Genomic DNA, 16002 nt, shown 5'->3' on the forward strand with positions numbered 1-16002 from the left:
CTGGATTCCAAGAGAATGGAAGCGTTGCATGGGGCGGCAGAAAGTTAGGTAGAGGGATGAGATTAAGAAGTTTGCAGGGGCAGCATGACCATAATTAGCCCAGTAGTTCGAGAAGTATGGGAGAGGCTTTTGCCTTGCAGTGGGCGCAGCCAGGCTAATGATAATGATGATGATGACACCCAACTTACGCACTGAATAAGTGCTTCAGTATATAACTTGTTTGGGTGAAAGACCTACTCATGTCTTTCTGATGCGTCTGTCTTCTGATCTGCTAATGAGAAACGCTTCTATTACTTATCTTGTTTATTTGTCATGACGTATTAACCTACTCATTAGTGCAGCTGCAAACGCGACATAGGGCCATGTTAGAACCTGTAACTGAGAATGAGAGGGAAGGCTGATGGTCCTGCGGACGCGGGTTCAACCAATGACCATGCTGCCCTACATTCGTATGACACTCCACAAGATAACGGTATTGCTTAGCGCAGCTATCATTCAGCCAGTAGTCGAGGCTATGTAGAGTTTCTGTAGAAAACCGCGGTGAACGCGACCCATGCCTGGAACTATCAATTACTACTGACCTAATCATATGATCAGGGCTTAATATGAGTATAGTATTTGCGGCCAAGGGGAGACAAGGTATAATGAATAGCAGCGCAACATAGAAACTTGGCTGTGGTACTTAACAGTACTGTAATAGAATCAGTCTGCTGCAGACTTTACTGCGGTAAACAATTCTTAAACGTATGCGTTTTCTATCGTCCCCCTAATAGTTCGTTGGAAACTCTTGACAGCCTGGACCAACTTTTACTGCAAGAGAATTTAGTTTCCTCAGATTTCGTCTTACTGGGTGATTTTAATGCTCCCGGAATTGACTGGACGTCTCTCTCATTTTTTGATCATGGTAATGCATTAAACAGGAAATTTGTTGAATTATCGTTATCTCTTGGCTTAAAGCAGGTCGTTCACAGTCCCACACGTGGTGACGCAGTACTGGATTTGATTTTTCTCAGCGCTGATTTTGCCAAGACGGGTTACAAGTACGAAATAATTGATGGTATCTCGGATCACAATGCTGTTTTTATATCTGTAAACCGGCCATTCCATAACCAAAGTTTTACGCTGTCCACGTTTCCAGACTTTTCCAGAGCTTATGACGTCCGTATCACGGATGAACTATCCAATAATTTCGACGCATTTTTGGCACTTGGACTATCTAGTGACGTTGATGCGCTCGTGGCGTGTTTTGAAAGCATAGTAAAATCATGTATATATAGATTCGTGCCTTTGAAAACTAAGAAACAAAACATTAACCTTCCCTGGATGAACCGAGAACTGCTGCACTTATCGCGACGTGCTGGTAGACTTCGCACTAAACGCTCGAATAATGCTGAGGCATGCGTTTTGTACGCTCAGGTAAAAAATGAACTCCATAAAAAAACCACCTCGGCCAAAAATTTCTTCTATCATGTTCAGTTGCCGAAACTGCTCAAGCCTAACCCCCATAAATTCTGGTCTTTCATATCTCCTGGCTCTTCTTCTTCCACATCTTTTAAAATCAACAACAGTGTTGTTAGCGATCCATTAGAGATTTCTGAAGCATTTAATACATATTTTCAGTCAGCATTCGCCTCGGACGATTCCAGTCGTTCAACATTTGCAACTAGCGATTCATATGCAATTGATGATATCAACATTAGCCTAGAAGGTGTTTTGAATCTCATACTAAACTTAGATACTAAAAAGCCAGCCGGCCCTGATGGAATTCCGAATTCCTTTTTAGTACGATTCTCGCAATGGACATCTAAATATCCGTTTATTATATGTCAGAAGTCCCTTAATAGTGGCGTTGTGCCTTCTTCCTGGAAAAGAGCTAAAGTACTACCTTCATATAAATCTGGTGACAGGCAGCTTTTATCTAACTATAGGCCCATTTCTTTAACTGCAACCTCGTGTAAAATACTAGAACACATAATCTATAAGCATATAATACTGTTCCTTGAAAATAATAACCTATTGAACAGCTTTCAGCACGGCTTCAGGCGCGGTTTTAGTACTGTAACACAACTCACGGAGTTCACTCATGACCTTTCCCATTACACCGACTTAGGTAATCAGATTGACACCATTTTCATTGACTTTAGCAAAGCTTTTGACACTGTACTACATTCTAAATTGCTTTTGAAACTCCATAATATTCTAAATAACCCTCAGTTAGTGTCTTGGATTTCCAATTTCCTTTCTTTGCGTTCCCAATTCGTGTGCTATGATTCTGTGGATTCGTCGGTAGTCGATGTCACCTCAGGAGTCCCACGGGGATCCGTACTTGGCCCTCTACTATTCCTATTGTTCATTAACGACCTTCCAGACCATGTTACTTCTAAAATACGCCTCTATGCAGATGATTGTGTTATGTACAGCCCAGTTTACTCACTCGCTGATCATCAGCGCCTTAAAGATTCCTTTGTTTCATTTTGTGACTGGTGTGCTACTTGGAAAATGAGCATAAATTTTAATAAAACTGTTCTAATGTCTTTTACGCACAGACACATGCCCGTATGTTATGATTATATATGCAACGGTGTACCATTAACACGAGTTTTTCAATACAAATATTTAGGCGTCATTTTTACACCCACCTTGTCTTGGTCTAAACATATAGATTACATTTGTAGTAAAGCGTTAAAAAAACTTGGTTACATCCGCCGGACGTTGTCTCCTGCTCCGAGGGACACTAAATTAGTAGCATATAAAACACTGATTCGCCCAATTTTAGAATATGCTTCCTCCGTATGGAGCCCATATAAACAAGGTGAAATTAATTGTATTGAGTCTGTCCAGAGGAAGGCTATTCGTTTTGTTTACCGTCGCTTCGACCGAGACTTTTCACCGTCAGCTGCTCTTACGGAATTAAGCCTCCAGCTTCTTTCTAGGCGGCGGCACATAGAATCTCTGAAGATTTTCTATTCCTATAAGAACTCTCTTTATCACCTATCAGATCTCTCCCTTTTAATGCCTGCTTGCCCGACTTCAACTAGAGCTTATCACGCCTCTAATATCAGATCACTCCATCCACGCACTAACACTTTCAAATACAGTTTTTTTCCCCGCATGATTGAACAATGGAATTTGTTACCTGCCGAAGTTCGTTTGTTACCGATTTCTCAATTTTTAAATGCTATTGCTGATGTATAGTTCCTTCAAATTTTTATATTTCATTTGCTACCCATTTCTCAATTTTAAAATGCTATTGCTGATGTATAGTTCCTTCACATCTTTATATTTCTATGTTCTTGTTTTTCCATATAATCAGTTTTCTTCGCATGTAAACCCACTCCTGCCATAGCCCTAATGGGCTGCAGTATGTATAAATAAATAAATAAATAAATAAATAAATAAATAAATAAATAAACTTGGCTGTGGTACTTAGCAGTACTGCCATTAGCACAATAGCAATATTACATGTGTGATTTCCTATTGTTCCTTCGAGACCTAATATCCAGGGGAATTTGGTTAGCAACATCCCATTGTCCACGTTAGTTCGAGTGAGGGGTATGCACACCAAATCACGCTCTCCTTCTCTGGCCAGACAGGGTGGCAGTTGCTGTGCAGCCTCCTCCGCTTCACAGGATGGCCTGCAGTCATGGCAGTCCTCACGTTCGTAGCAGCTGCCTGTGCTTTTGCCACACAGCAGGTGTGGATCAAGTGGGGGACGACGGATGCAACAACAAATGGTGGCACTACCGCCATTGCCTCTGTGCAACTTCCTTGGGTACCAAGTCTCGTGGCCTTGTGCTTGATAGACGGTATGCACGTTTTCATATGACCAACATTGCCGAGCGAACTTGAGCGGCCGTGTACGAAAGGTCCATACGGGAAGTCTAAGACATAATCACTACCTTAAGTATAGCAGCTTTCACGCCTGTTTTATTATTTGGCTTGTTTCGGTGCTGTTTTCAACATACCACACATCTAGTTCCCTACTCTTCTGTTTCTTTGCCCTGAAGTGGCGCACCTCTTGGAATTCACCTGAGAAGCTGGCATGCTCAAACTCCCGTTATTTTGGCTCAGCATGTCCGGAAAAAATATTGGCACCGCAACATTTACATTGGGACGGATTACCAGCGCCGCTGTTCAGGCTGCATGCATGGGCTGCATACATTATGAAATCATACATTTCCTTCATACGGCACCACACTACGCCGACACAAGCGCCGCCACCGGTCACCGCACCTCCCATGAAACTGCTGCAGCCAAACCGCTGCTGCAGCCACACCGGCACCGCTGACGCGCGTCACGTTATAACCACAGAAGCGCAGGCCACGTGCACAGGCGCCATCGCAACACACTGAAACATTGTCGCCGCACTCTTTCCGCCTCTCCCCTAGCCGCCTCCATTGCTGCTGCTCTGTCGCCACACTCTTTATCCCTCTCCCTTGCCCGTCGCCATTGCTGCAGCACTGTAACCCCATTTTCCGCATCTGTTCCCTACACATCTCTGCTGTTGCAGCGCCGTCGCCACACTCTTTCCCCCTATTTCCCTACCAGTTTCCTTTCTGCAGCGCCGTCGTCACACTTTCTTCCTCTGTGCCCTACCCGTCTCCATAGCTGCAGCGCTGTCGCCATATTTTCCGCCTCTCCTTCACCCATCACCATTTCTGCAGCGCCGTCGCCACACTTTTGCCTCTCTCCCCTACCCGTCTCCATTCCGGTCCGCACGCCGTGTCTCCAATAGAGACGTAAGCCGCCCAGGGTACCTACGCCCCCCCCCCCCCCTCGCACAGGGAGGGCCCTGTGGACGCTTGCGGGGATGCATACGGGGCCCAGAGGTAAACAGCTTCGCTGCAATAGGTATGACTGGCCGCCACGACCTGCGATGTTGACGCAAACGGTATTCGAACCATGCGCCGCTTGCGACACATTAACGCAAACAATGAATGTGACGATGCGACGATGCTTAACTTTCATTTGAAAAACGTGAATTATATCTATGACAACACGGACGCGCATGCGTCTCTTTTTATTTATTCTATTTCACGCCTGTAGCCTTACCTCGCGTAAAGATTTCATTAGGGTGATGCAGACAAATTAGCGTAGAGATATACCCTTGCATCTCCGCTGATGCTGATCCATTAAGTGGAAGATTTACCTCAGAGGCTTCTGTCTCATTACATGGAAACGGAGAAATCGCTTCGCTCGCGATCAACGGCGGAGAATTAGTTTAGGCTTGCTGAAGTCAAAAGAAAAAGTTAAAATGCACTGACCATTGGGAACGAATGGATATATTATTTAAGCAATTATTCTTACAAAATTATTGAAAATCATGAAATAAGAACATATTGATCCATCATAAAACATTGTATTTCGAAAATTAAATAAAAACTATCAGAATTAGGTGAGACGCACCACTTAAAGCCGGTGACCCGGAGAAATTTGATGTATTATACACCATTTCCAAGTAGGTCTATGGCCCAAACAATGAAACGTTCCTTTCCTTCGAGCGCTTCCTAACCTTACGTGAGGCCTCCTTACAGCGAAGGACCAATGGAGGAAGCAAGCATACTCTGAAAGCTCCCTTCACCCGTCCTCACGTAAGGAGCGGTTGCCGCCATGCCTGGGTTCGAGATTATCTCTTAAAAGCTCTAGGCGAACACCAGAACACCACTATTCAATAAAAAAGGTTGTATCGTCGCACAATCTCTAAGTTGATGAGCTAATATAGAGAAGCGTGGACGCTATTTTTTAGTTTTGTTTACTAAATCTAAAGAAGCAGTGCATTACAGTGCGAAACTTGATGTGCTCCAGCAACGCTGGCACGCCGGCGTCGTGCAACGCCTAGCAACGCCTAGCAACGCTTCCATGCCGCACGCGTGACTGAAACGAACGTGCCTGGCAAGACGTACCGTGCTCGCGCTTCTCCGAAGGTGGGCGACAGCACGCACGCGCAAGCAAACGTCACGTGGTTAAGCAGTGAGGCGAAGCGCTCGTTCAGGGCCAGGAGCGGCGTAAGGACGCATGAAGGTAGCTTGGCCCAAACAATAAAACGTTCCTTTTAGGGGTGTGCGAATATTGAAATTTTTGATTACGAATCGAATAGGAATAAGGCGAAGAACTCTCTTCGAATATCGAATCGAATATCCAATACATGAGTAGTATTAAAAAATTGCAAGAGAGGTAACAATAGCTTTACTACCCTTTTAAAAATAACATTGCATTCTACAAGGTTGCTTCAAATTAAAGAGGTACTCAATTATAGATAATGGACTCAGGTAATGCCCTCAGTCAGGTAAAACGCTTGTTACAGATTGTCGTGAAGGAAAATTAACTGCTCAATATGGCCAGAAAGTAAACGCTCTCTATGCACTGTCACATTTCTACCGGTAGAAAAGACTCTTTCACTAGGAACTGAAGTGGCAGGGATCGCCAAGTACTTCCGGGCAGTGCACTTAAAAGCGGGTACCTGAAGCGGCCAATGGACTGCCACCACTCACAAGGATTCGTGCCCCTTTCCAGAAGAGGCTTTTGCGCGTAGTCTGTAACTTCCCTCTCAGGGGCACATGCCAAATGTGTCTTCTCTTTGTTCATCACTAGATCGTCAAAAGCATTCCATACACTCGATGCCACCAGTGGACACGAAGTCGACGCTGGCACGGCGGTGTCCCCACGGTGTTCCACGACGGCTTCCTGGAGCTCCCCTGTCACAAGGTTTTTCAGCCAGATCATCTGACCAGATGCCTGATGAACTGTGGCCATAAAGCGCGGATCAAGAAACATGCCTAGGCCGGCCACTTCATCAAATTTCCACTCCGCACAAAGAGCCTTGATACATTTTGAATCAATGTTAGCAAACCCTGAGTTGCCTTTGCAACCTTCAAGGCAAGGGCATTCCAAAAATAATTGGAATTATAAAGCTTGGTGAAAAAGAAACCGAAACTGATCATGTCTCAAATGCCTGAAGCAGATAGACTGAAACAGAGCATACAGATAATGAGCGGATCATGCGAAGTTCTCAGTTAATAAACATGTTCTTAGGAGAATGCGGAGCAAGTATACAATTGGTTAATTGCTCAATTATTCGCAGTCTATCCGAATATTCGCCGTTTCACCGTTATTCGGCCGTCCTCGGATATTCGTGAATCTCCGAACATGCATTTCTCGAATCGAATACGCTTCGAATATGGAAAATATCCGATTCGTATTCGAAATTCCGAATTTTCGCACACCCCTAGTTACTTTCCTTCGAGCGCTTCCTCACCTTACGTGAGGCCTCCTTACAGCGAAGGACCGATGGAGGAAGCAAGCGTACTCTGAAAGCTCCCTTCACCCGTCCTCACCTAAGGAGCGGTTGCCGCGTACCTGGGTTCGAGATTATCTCTTCAAATCTTTCCGCGAACACCATTATTCTATTAAAAATGTTGTATCGTCGCACAATCTTTCAATTGAATAACTAATATAGAGAAGCGTGGACGCTTTCTTCTAGTTTCGCTTACTAAAGTTAAAAAAAAGTTGCGCATTACAGTGCAAAACTTGATGTGCTCCAGCAACGCTGGCACGCCGGCGTCTTGCAACGCCTAGCAACGCCTAGCAATGCTTGCATGCCGCACGCGTGACTGAAACGAACATGCCTGGCAAGACGTACCGTGCTCGCGCTTCTCCGCAGGTGGACAACAGTGCGCATGCGCAAGCGAATGCCACGTGGTTAAGCAGTGAGGTGAAGCGCTCGTTCAGGGCCAGGAGCGGCGTAAGGACGCATGAAGGTAGCTTTGGAGCTACCTTATGCTGAGGAAGCACCAAGGAAGCCTTCACCGAGGGCCGCTCAGTAAGGAAGCTTTCAGAGTGACATAAGGTAGCCTCACCGCAATGAAGGCTTCCTTAGTGAGGTAAGGAAGATTTCGTTGTTTGGCTTCTTATGCTGAGGAAGTACCAAGGAAGCACCAAGGAAGCCTTCACCGAGGGCGCCTCAGTAAGGAACCTTCCAGAGTGACATAAGGTAGCCTCACTGCAATGAAGGCTTCCTTACTGAGGTAAGGAAGATTTCATTGTCTGGCCCTATGACTTTTATGAATATGTCGTAAACATTGCATCGATTTCACATATGTGTCTGCAAGGCCACGAAGCGATGAGCTACGATTATTGACGTCCAACGACCTTGCCCAATAAAACAATAATGACTTAGATTCCCGACTTACAACTTAAACACTGACTGATTCTTCACCGCCGCTAAAACGCAACAATATTGAAATGTGTACATATTTATCTTTCTTTCTGATAGTATGTTTCACCCACTAACAACTTGAGGTTATCACTAAGCGCAAGACGCGCTTGCATAATTTGGAACTTACTCGAATGCTATCGTTGTTTGTACATGTTGTGTATGTTCTCTCCGAACTTTGTGTAATTAGATTTATGCGTTACACGAATTGTGTAGTGCTTTTTGGAAGGCGCGCGAACACCGGCGTTTACGCTGCAATATTCAACGAGTCATCTATAAAAGCCAACGCGCTTGACCCACAGATCTTATTTCGACGATCGCCGACGTGGCTAGCCGCTATCATTGTGCTTGGAATGCGACTTGGTTTGCTGGCCGCAGGTTCACCGAATAAAGAGTTAACGTTTTGAAGTGACGCTTTTGACAGTGTGTTATTCTACTCTGTAAGCCTGCTGATGGAAAAGCACGATTAATGACATTAATTTGATGGCGTCTTCCACTGGTCGACTGGGAGCCGGATTTCTTGCTCCGCCGCAACGAATCTGAATTTCACTGCTTGGTCTGGAGCGGCTTCGCGCTTTCCACTGGTCATTTCGGATCAACTCGCTCCGCGCCGGATTACCCTCTCACTTGCCTTTACCCCGAGGCGCGGATTCGGGCGGAAATAGCCCGCATCAGTTCCGTCTTCTGGTGAAATTGGTAGCACAACCACGTCCTACTGAACTCCAGACCTGCACAGATGTCCCTTGCCCAACACGCCTGGTCTAGTTCAAATGTTTTGCCGCTGGGGACATGGAACGTAAGGGAAGAGTGGCGCTAGTTATAACCGTTCGCTGTCGTCTGTTTCGCCATCTGTTACATTGCTCGTGCTGCCATTTCGCCAGGCAGAACGCGCTTGTATTGGTTGTGAATGAATAAATTCACAACTATAAAAAGAAAACGAAATTTGCGAATGTTACGCGTTTGTGTAGTCAGACCGCAGAAGGAAGAGCGGTGCAATAAGCGCAAACAACGAGCACAGGTAGCAGCTGCAATGCTAGACCGCATAACTTTCCATTTCCTAGCCTCCGTAAGAGACCGAAAGAAATGTGTTAAGAGATTCATAGGATAAACTAGCTTTTTTAAGTTGATTGCAGGCAGTCTAATGTCAGATATTACATTAGGACTTATTGCTCTGCGTTGTAATAAAGGCAGATAATCTGGCGAACATTTTCACAAGTAATTCCTGCGCTGGATGTCTGCAAGAAATTGATTGAGTCTGTTTCAAAGAACGGTGAGCACAACTTCTTTTTTATTATTGTTTCACGTCTAGGTGACTTGATGGCTTGTAAAAAGGATCTCAGTTCTTTAGAACGTGCTGCACTGCAGGCCTTGTGTTACGGAACTATTTCCAAACTTCAAATCTAGCGTTTCTGCGTGGTACGGCGGCAGCATAACGGTGGTGTGCAAGATAGGTACGCAGTGAAGCTGTATACGGGATTCTGTTTTTGAACTCCCGGCACAGTCACGGACACTTAAGAGATAAAATGAGTTGTAATCGTTCTGTCGTGGAACGTTACCGTGCATAGCAGTTTCTGAAAAGCGTAGAACTAAACTTCACAACTTAAACAATGAAACTATCGTGAATTTTACGAACTCTATAAACAATGTGACTTAAGGTGCAAGAGCTGTGAGGTTTGTTGCTGCGTAAAAAAGGCAATAGGGGCGGCTATTTAACGCTATTTGAGAGAGCAGCGGACTACAAGCACCGACATTTTTCAGGTTGGGGCAGTCAATTTTTGGAGCCAAGTGACCGATCAAAGCCTTGTGCTATCACTGCTACCATGTTTGAAACAATCGTAAACTAGGCAAGCAGTTCGTCACCACAAACAGGCACCGTTCAAGTTATAGCGCTGCTCCAATCAACAGTAATATAGCAGACAAACATGTCGTAAAAGCGACACCGACGGCCAACGGTTGAACGAGAGTTGGCGCAGTTGACTCCCACAGAATACGGTTAGCTGTTCAGGTCTGGAGCTCCAGTAGAACCATGCGCACAACATTGTGATGCTTGGCAAAATAGTTGCGTTCACTGCTGCTGTAGAGCTCGCGTTTAACGAAGGGAGCAGCTCGAGCAGTAGCTCTTCCAGCTCGGCCAACAGCGGTCACGAGGTGACGCAGATGCTTTCGGGAGGCCTTCTCTGAACCACCGCGCAAATCCCCGAGGATTGTAGGATTCGTTGAGGACGTTATGCGGCTATGCCCATATGAGGAGGTAAGCATAACACCACTTTACTACCGCAGATATCTCGTTATTGTATCTGTTAAATATTTGCTTGTTTGCAGTTCCGCAGGAACTGCAGGGATTCAAGAACTGTAGTGGACCAGCAGATAACGAGGTTTGAGGACTCGAAGTTCTATAGCCACAGTAATTGTGGCTGATCACCTTCGAAAAACGCCGAAGAGCACGTCCTGGTCTTGCTCTCGTGAGTCAGAGTTTTTTTAAGTTTGTGCGCCTGTTTGCCTAACCTTACATCGTGCTTTCTTGAAGTAGTAAAATATAATGGGTGTATAATGGTGTCCATTTAGACACGGTTACTCGATCAAAACGCACCAGGTGTGCATTAGGAGGAAGCGATCGCATTCTTGCATTCCAAAGTCACTCAAAACATTAAATGTTTATTGACATTAAATCTACATTGATTCCTTCACGCAGAAATTCTGTTTATGTATCTCTTTATTGCATATGAAGATTGATGACACTGCATAAATGTCCAGCATGAGGTCCGTAAAAAAACGTATTCGCAAATGCCGAAGAAAAGGAGGGAATGCAAGGGCCACTTTTATACGCACTGTAGCTTTTACGAGCTAACTAGCAGTCTATCTTGTACATTACGGCTGCAGATGTTGAATGATAAAAGTGTTAACGACATTAGACACACCAGTACATATATCATAGGGAAAGGGATAAAATCAGCATCTAGTAACCAGGCTTCCACCCCTATTGCCGTTCGAAAAGCTGTAAGGAGTGAGAAATACATTGCATACATGGCTAATATCCCTGCTCTTCCTGGTTTTGAGGCAGAAAGCTTGTAAGCACCATTACCGTACATAACACGTGAAGAGATTAAAAGGTGTACCATTATTTTACCTGTTAGCATTTTATTCCATGTAATCCTTGTGTTCCTTCTCAGAGGGTGCTTATGCTGATTGGTCCTAACATATGTATACTTCTGCAGGTCCGTTGCAAACAAGGCGTGCCTGAGGGTTGTAGCCATTAGATTCGGCATTCGGGATGCAACAACATTTAGGATTGTTGAGCACGTGCTTGATTATGGAGAAGAAATCGCCAAGGAGCTCGTAACATTCCCTGCAGACCTCGACCAACTGTGAGCAGACTTTGAGCAAGTCAGAATTTTATTGGTGTTTCAGAGTTTCATGCCATACACTCCATATGCCATACACTCCATTTCGCAACAATAGTCTGCGACGTGATGCTTTCCCATGAAGAATTTTGACATATTTCGGGTTTGTATCGTCACATATATTCCCAGCCCTATTAAACTCGATCCGCATTTACGCCCAAGGGCTACTCATTAAAGAGAAGCACATACATTCAGTTAGGCTGCCTAAATTTTAAATTTCTGTCACACGTGTTCTTTAATTTTTCTTTTTATTTCAGCTGCAGGGAGAATTGATAATGCCCTCGGGGACCTAAAGGGCAAGTTCGGCCAGCTACTGCACTAGACTTTTGTTGAGAAAAGGAACAAGCTTTTGATTACTTGCTGCGTTATGCCCAAACTGTGAATTAGTTGTGGGGATGTCGATGTGCCTCCATTTAGTGACAATGCGAGCTCAGCATGGGACTGGCAAGCACCACCAGATGATGACAGGCAGAATTGTGGCCCCCTGATATCGACTGAAGGCGCACTGCGTTGACAAGGGGAAGCGAAGTGGGAATGCTTGATTCAAGCAACGTATATGTGAGCAGGAAATGCAAACTGGTAGCTTCTTCTGTACGAGGTAAGAGATAATGCAAATATGTCATGTAAATACTGTCGCAGCACTGCGCGACTGAGGCAGTGAAAGAAGAGGTAGAGTGTGCGCGCATTCGTTCGGCTGTATTCCGCGCCAGCTGGTCCTTCCCTCTGGCTTCCTTCTGCACCTAGTTTCACTTTGTAAACAAACATCTTTCGTAACATGTTTGGTGGTAGCGCGGTGTAAATCCTGGACAATCCTGCATGACTAAGCTCTACCGACTGTCTGACGGAATAGATGCTTGGCCGGTTAACAATCACAAACAGTGGACATGGTCGATTCCGGACAAGGCAATGACGACTCCACCATCGTCGAACCAGGAAGCATTTACGCAGGGCAGGCTGGCTACTGGACACTGCTGCGAGAGCCACCCTCCTTTTCGGGGAACGATAGCGAAGACGTCGACGACTGGCTGAAGCACTACAAAAAAATGAGTCACCACAACCACTGGAGCACTACGAAGAAGTCTGTTTAGCGTGGGCGTAAGCCACGCGGAACGGAAAGCTGCGAACATTGCGCAAGGGCACGTACTTTTCTATGAGCGATAGAACCGAGTTTTTGAATGCTGCCCAGCTATTATGGATGGAGCAATGCTCGAAATTATTTAGGTAAGCATTAGCGAACGCATCTAGTTCGACGTTAATTGAGGCGAAGTCTCCCTTTGCGTAATCCCGAATAACTTATTTTATGTTGACCAGTAGCCGGCTTCAGCCATTGCATATCAAATGAAGAATGCTTAGTCCATGCAAATGAGTGAGTGAATAGTGCCAAGTGATGTGATTAGTATCAAATCCAATAAATTTGAGGCTCTGAACACAGTGCGCGTGAGGCTTTTAACTAGTTGAGTGAGATTAAAATCCGCTCAGATATTGACAAGTTGGCCCTTTCAGACGAACCACAAAAAACTAGATGGATTGGACCACACGATATCAGCAAAAATGAAGTCGCCAAAACAAATAGACCTTTTCATCGGGCGAGGAGGAGAGGGCACGTGGAGAGCCTTTGCTCCTCTCTGGCTTGGGCGATCCGGCGCGGCGCTGCTTCAAAGTATTGCTGTCGCGCGCTGCGGAACGATTTAGAGATGTTTTAGGTGGTACTTAGTGAAATTTACGCCATGTCCGTTCATATAAGGTCGTCAGAGAAGCTTTTCGGTGCATCGGTAACTACAGTAGGCGGAAATATCTCTTGGGGGCGTAAAATGTGACGCGCTTTATCAGTTGTGGTGTACGCACATTATCAGTCGCGGTGTGCATATGTGTTGTGAAATATTTTGCTTGTATCGGTTTTTATTCAACGAAGAGAACCGGTGTCTCTGTATTAGCTGCATGAAATGGTAAATCTGCTCACAATCTGATCGCTTGGCGTAGGGAGTAAAACATAAAGCATAAGAGCGCATGCTCGTGCACGGCCAACCTAGGGCAACCACGAATCATCTAAGCGACAGGCGCTATCAAATATTTGTGATGCAACCGCATCGTTCACGCGCATTTCAACTCTACTAGGCTTCAAATTACCATATGTCTACGCTAGCCTTCCTGCATGAGGCCGATGGCACTGCTCGATGCAGCGGTCACTGCGGTTGGTGAACCAGCACGATACATATGTCAGCTGCGCGCTTCGGCATTGCCTTTTTGGCATGTATACAGCCATAATATATGAGAGGGATCGCATAAAAATAATGCGATGCCTATATTTGAGGACAAAGTTTTCGTAATATGTGTGAGTGCGTCGTAGAGAACGGAACGAACGCAACCGAAAAAGAAATTTTGTTATGATCCTCTTTCAAGAAAAAGCAAGAGAAAACGGGCTAACGCCGCAATACGACCTCGCATAGTCACGCCGCACTACGTTTATAAATATATAACCGCTGATGACGTACGCTTGGACCATGCGGTATACAGAGCAAAGATATCTGTAATCCAGCACCTACCTGATTAGGACGCTCGCGCAGTTCGTAAAGAGTCCCTTTGCTGGACAAGCGTAACTAAGACTGTAAGGTATGCTACTATTGCTTGCCAAAACTAATTTATTCCGGGGCGGAAACCTCATCCATCGAACCAAGTAGTCACGCAATATAACCTGCAGCGAACAGTTTGAACGCTTGTCAAAGTATAACATCACAGCTCCTATCGTAGCAGAACGGTACCCACGCTGTTACGATCGTCGCGCATGTTTCATGGCTTCCAAACCACAGCTTAGAAATAGAGGATCATCCTACAATAAGGTCACATTAGTAATTGGAACATTCATAAATACATAATTGATCTCCGAGGCTGATTGTAGGGTCATATATGCGCGCACTCATCGCGCTGCGCATCAGTACGCGGCCTTCGCAGCTATCACGATGAATCTACACAGCCTGCTGTGGTGTCCGCTGCTCGTGCTGCGGTATGGACTTGGTGAGTGTGTTGCGCCAGGTATTATATTGCCTTTATAAAGCACCATGGTTTGGCAGAAAGTAGGTGCCGAACATTGCTCCTTGCATTTTCCACAACGGCTTGGTAATGCACTATGTTGGGCGTGTTTTTGCGTAGCTATTAGGCTTACTATTGCACAAGATTCCTTTCTCCCTCTCGTTTTCTTTCCTACTTTTTTTCTTGCGCCACAACACCTTGAATTTAGTTAATGGATATATCTATAGCAAGCACGGATATATTTGGCCTACAGTGTGCTGTGGATGTGTCACTTTCCCACTCATGCTATCTAGGAAAGCACGAACAGCTCTCGTAGGGCGCTACTGCCGTATTCAGCTGCGTCCCATAGATAGTGGTTAGTAATATACTTGAGAAATGTCACAGTAAACAGACAGAACAAGGCGAATGAAACATTGGAGGAAATGAGGTAGTCTTCGTAAATACTTATGTTGATTCTAAATTGTCGCTGGTAGAATTGGAAAACACGGGGAATAATTTAGTCTATGGATAACGAGGTAGCGTAATAAAAAAATCACCGACGATTACGGTACCCCATAATGCGAAATTTCAGTCCAGCTCTGTACGTGTTTTGATTTCGCGATATATATTGGCTGGCGCCAATATATTCCGTCCACCTCAACGCCAGCAGAATTTGCGACCATGACGCATTAAACCACTTCAACACGTCTCACAGAACCATTAACCACATAGATGACGCACGTCATACTAAACAGACCGCACGACCGCTAAAACAAACGCCAGAACCTACCACCGAGCGTTACCTGCCATGCAAAAGACTGCTTTCAACCAAGCCTGTATATCGCTGTTCCTAGGCGGCGCCACTGCGTTCACAATATGGCGGGGCCTACGAAAAAACAGTCTATATAGTTGAGTCAGGGCGCAGGACTGCAATATTGTACAACACGTGATGGAACTCGTCACCAAATCCCATGGGCGCATTTGGTGGTTCATAGTAGGCGCAAAAAATTACGCCACGGAACACATAAGGGCCACGCCCATTATTCACTGCACGCACCGTTCCCATTGGGACTGTTCTGAGAACCTGTTTTGGGACCTTGGCCAATTTGCCCTCCTGACAACCCCTTTCTGAGCAAGCGTTTACTGAGCAAGTGCACGGGAGCCTGAAGCACCGCGTTGACAACTTTCGTTAACGCATGACTCGCAATTACTACGCTGTCCGTTTTTTCCAAAGGGTGTACGCAGTTACGAGCGGGTGACGGGGCGACACCGCATGAGTCAAACACCCTGCCGCTTTAGTTCAGAGGTGCTGCTTGTTTATAGTATTTTATTGTGTCGAGTGTGTTTGGCTCTGGATTTGCGCGGGATATCATTGGTACACGT

General features: G+C 45.4%; 1 protein-coding gene across 7 annotated transcripts in view; it reads left to right on the forward strand.

Annotated features, from left to right (window-relative positions):
* Nucleotides 1-16002, forward strand: part of LOC135913793 (ATP-binding cassette sub-family C member 2-like) — a 272909-nt gene that overhangs the window by 200852 nt on the left and 56055 nt on the right. For all 7 annotated transcript variants that reach the window (XM_065446481.1, XM_065446480.1, XM_070541305.1 and 4 more), the window contains one exon: nt 3590-3806. In XM_065446481.1, the coding sequence (XP_065302553.1) occupies nt 3590-3806 (217 nt within the window). The remainder of the gene's footprint in view (nt 1-3589; nt 3807-16002) is intronic.

This window comes from Dermacentor albipictus, chromosome 6 (genome assembly GCF_038994185.2).
Source record: "Dermacentor albipictus isolate Rhodes 1998 colony chromosome 6, USDA_Dalb.pri_finalv2, whole genome shotgun sequence".
Classification (NCBI taxonomy): Eukaryota; Metazoa; Arthropoda; class Arachnida; order Ixodida; family Ixodidae; genus Dermacentor; species Dermacentor albipictus.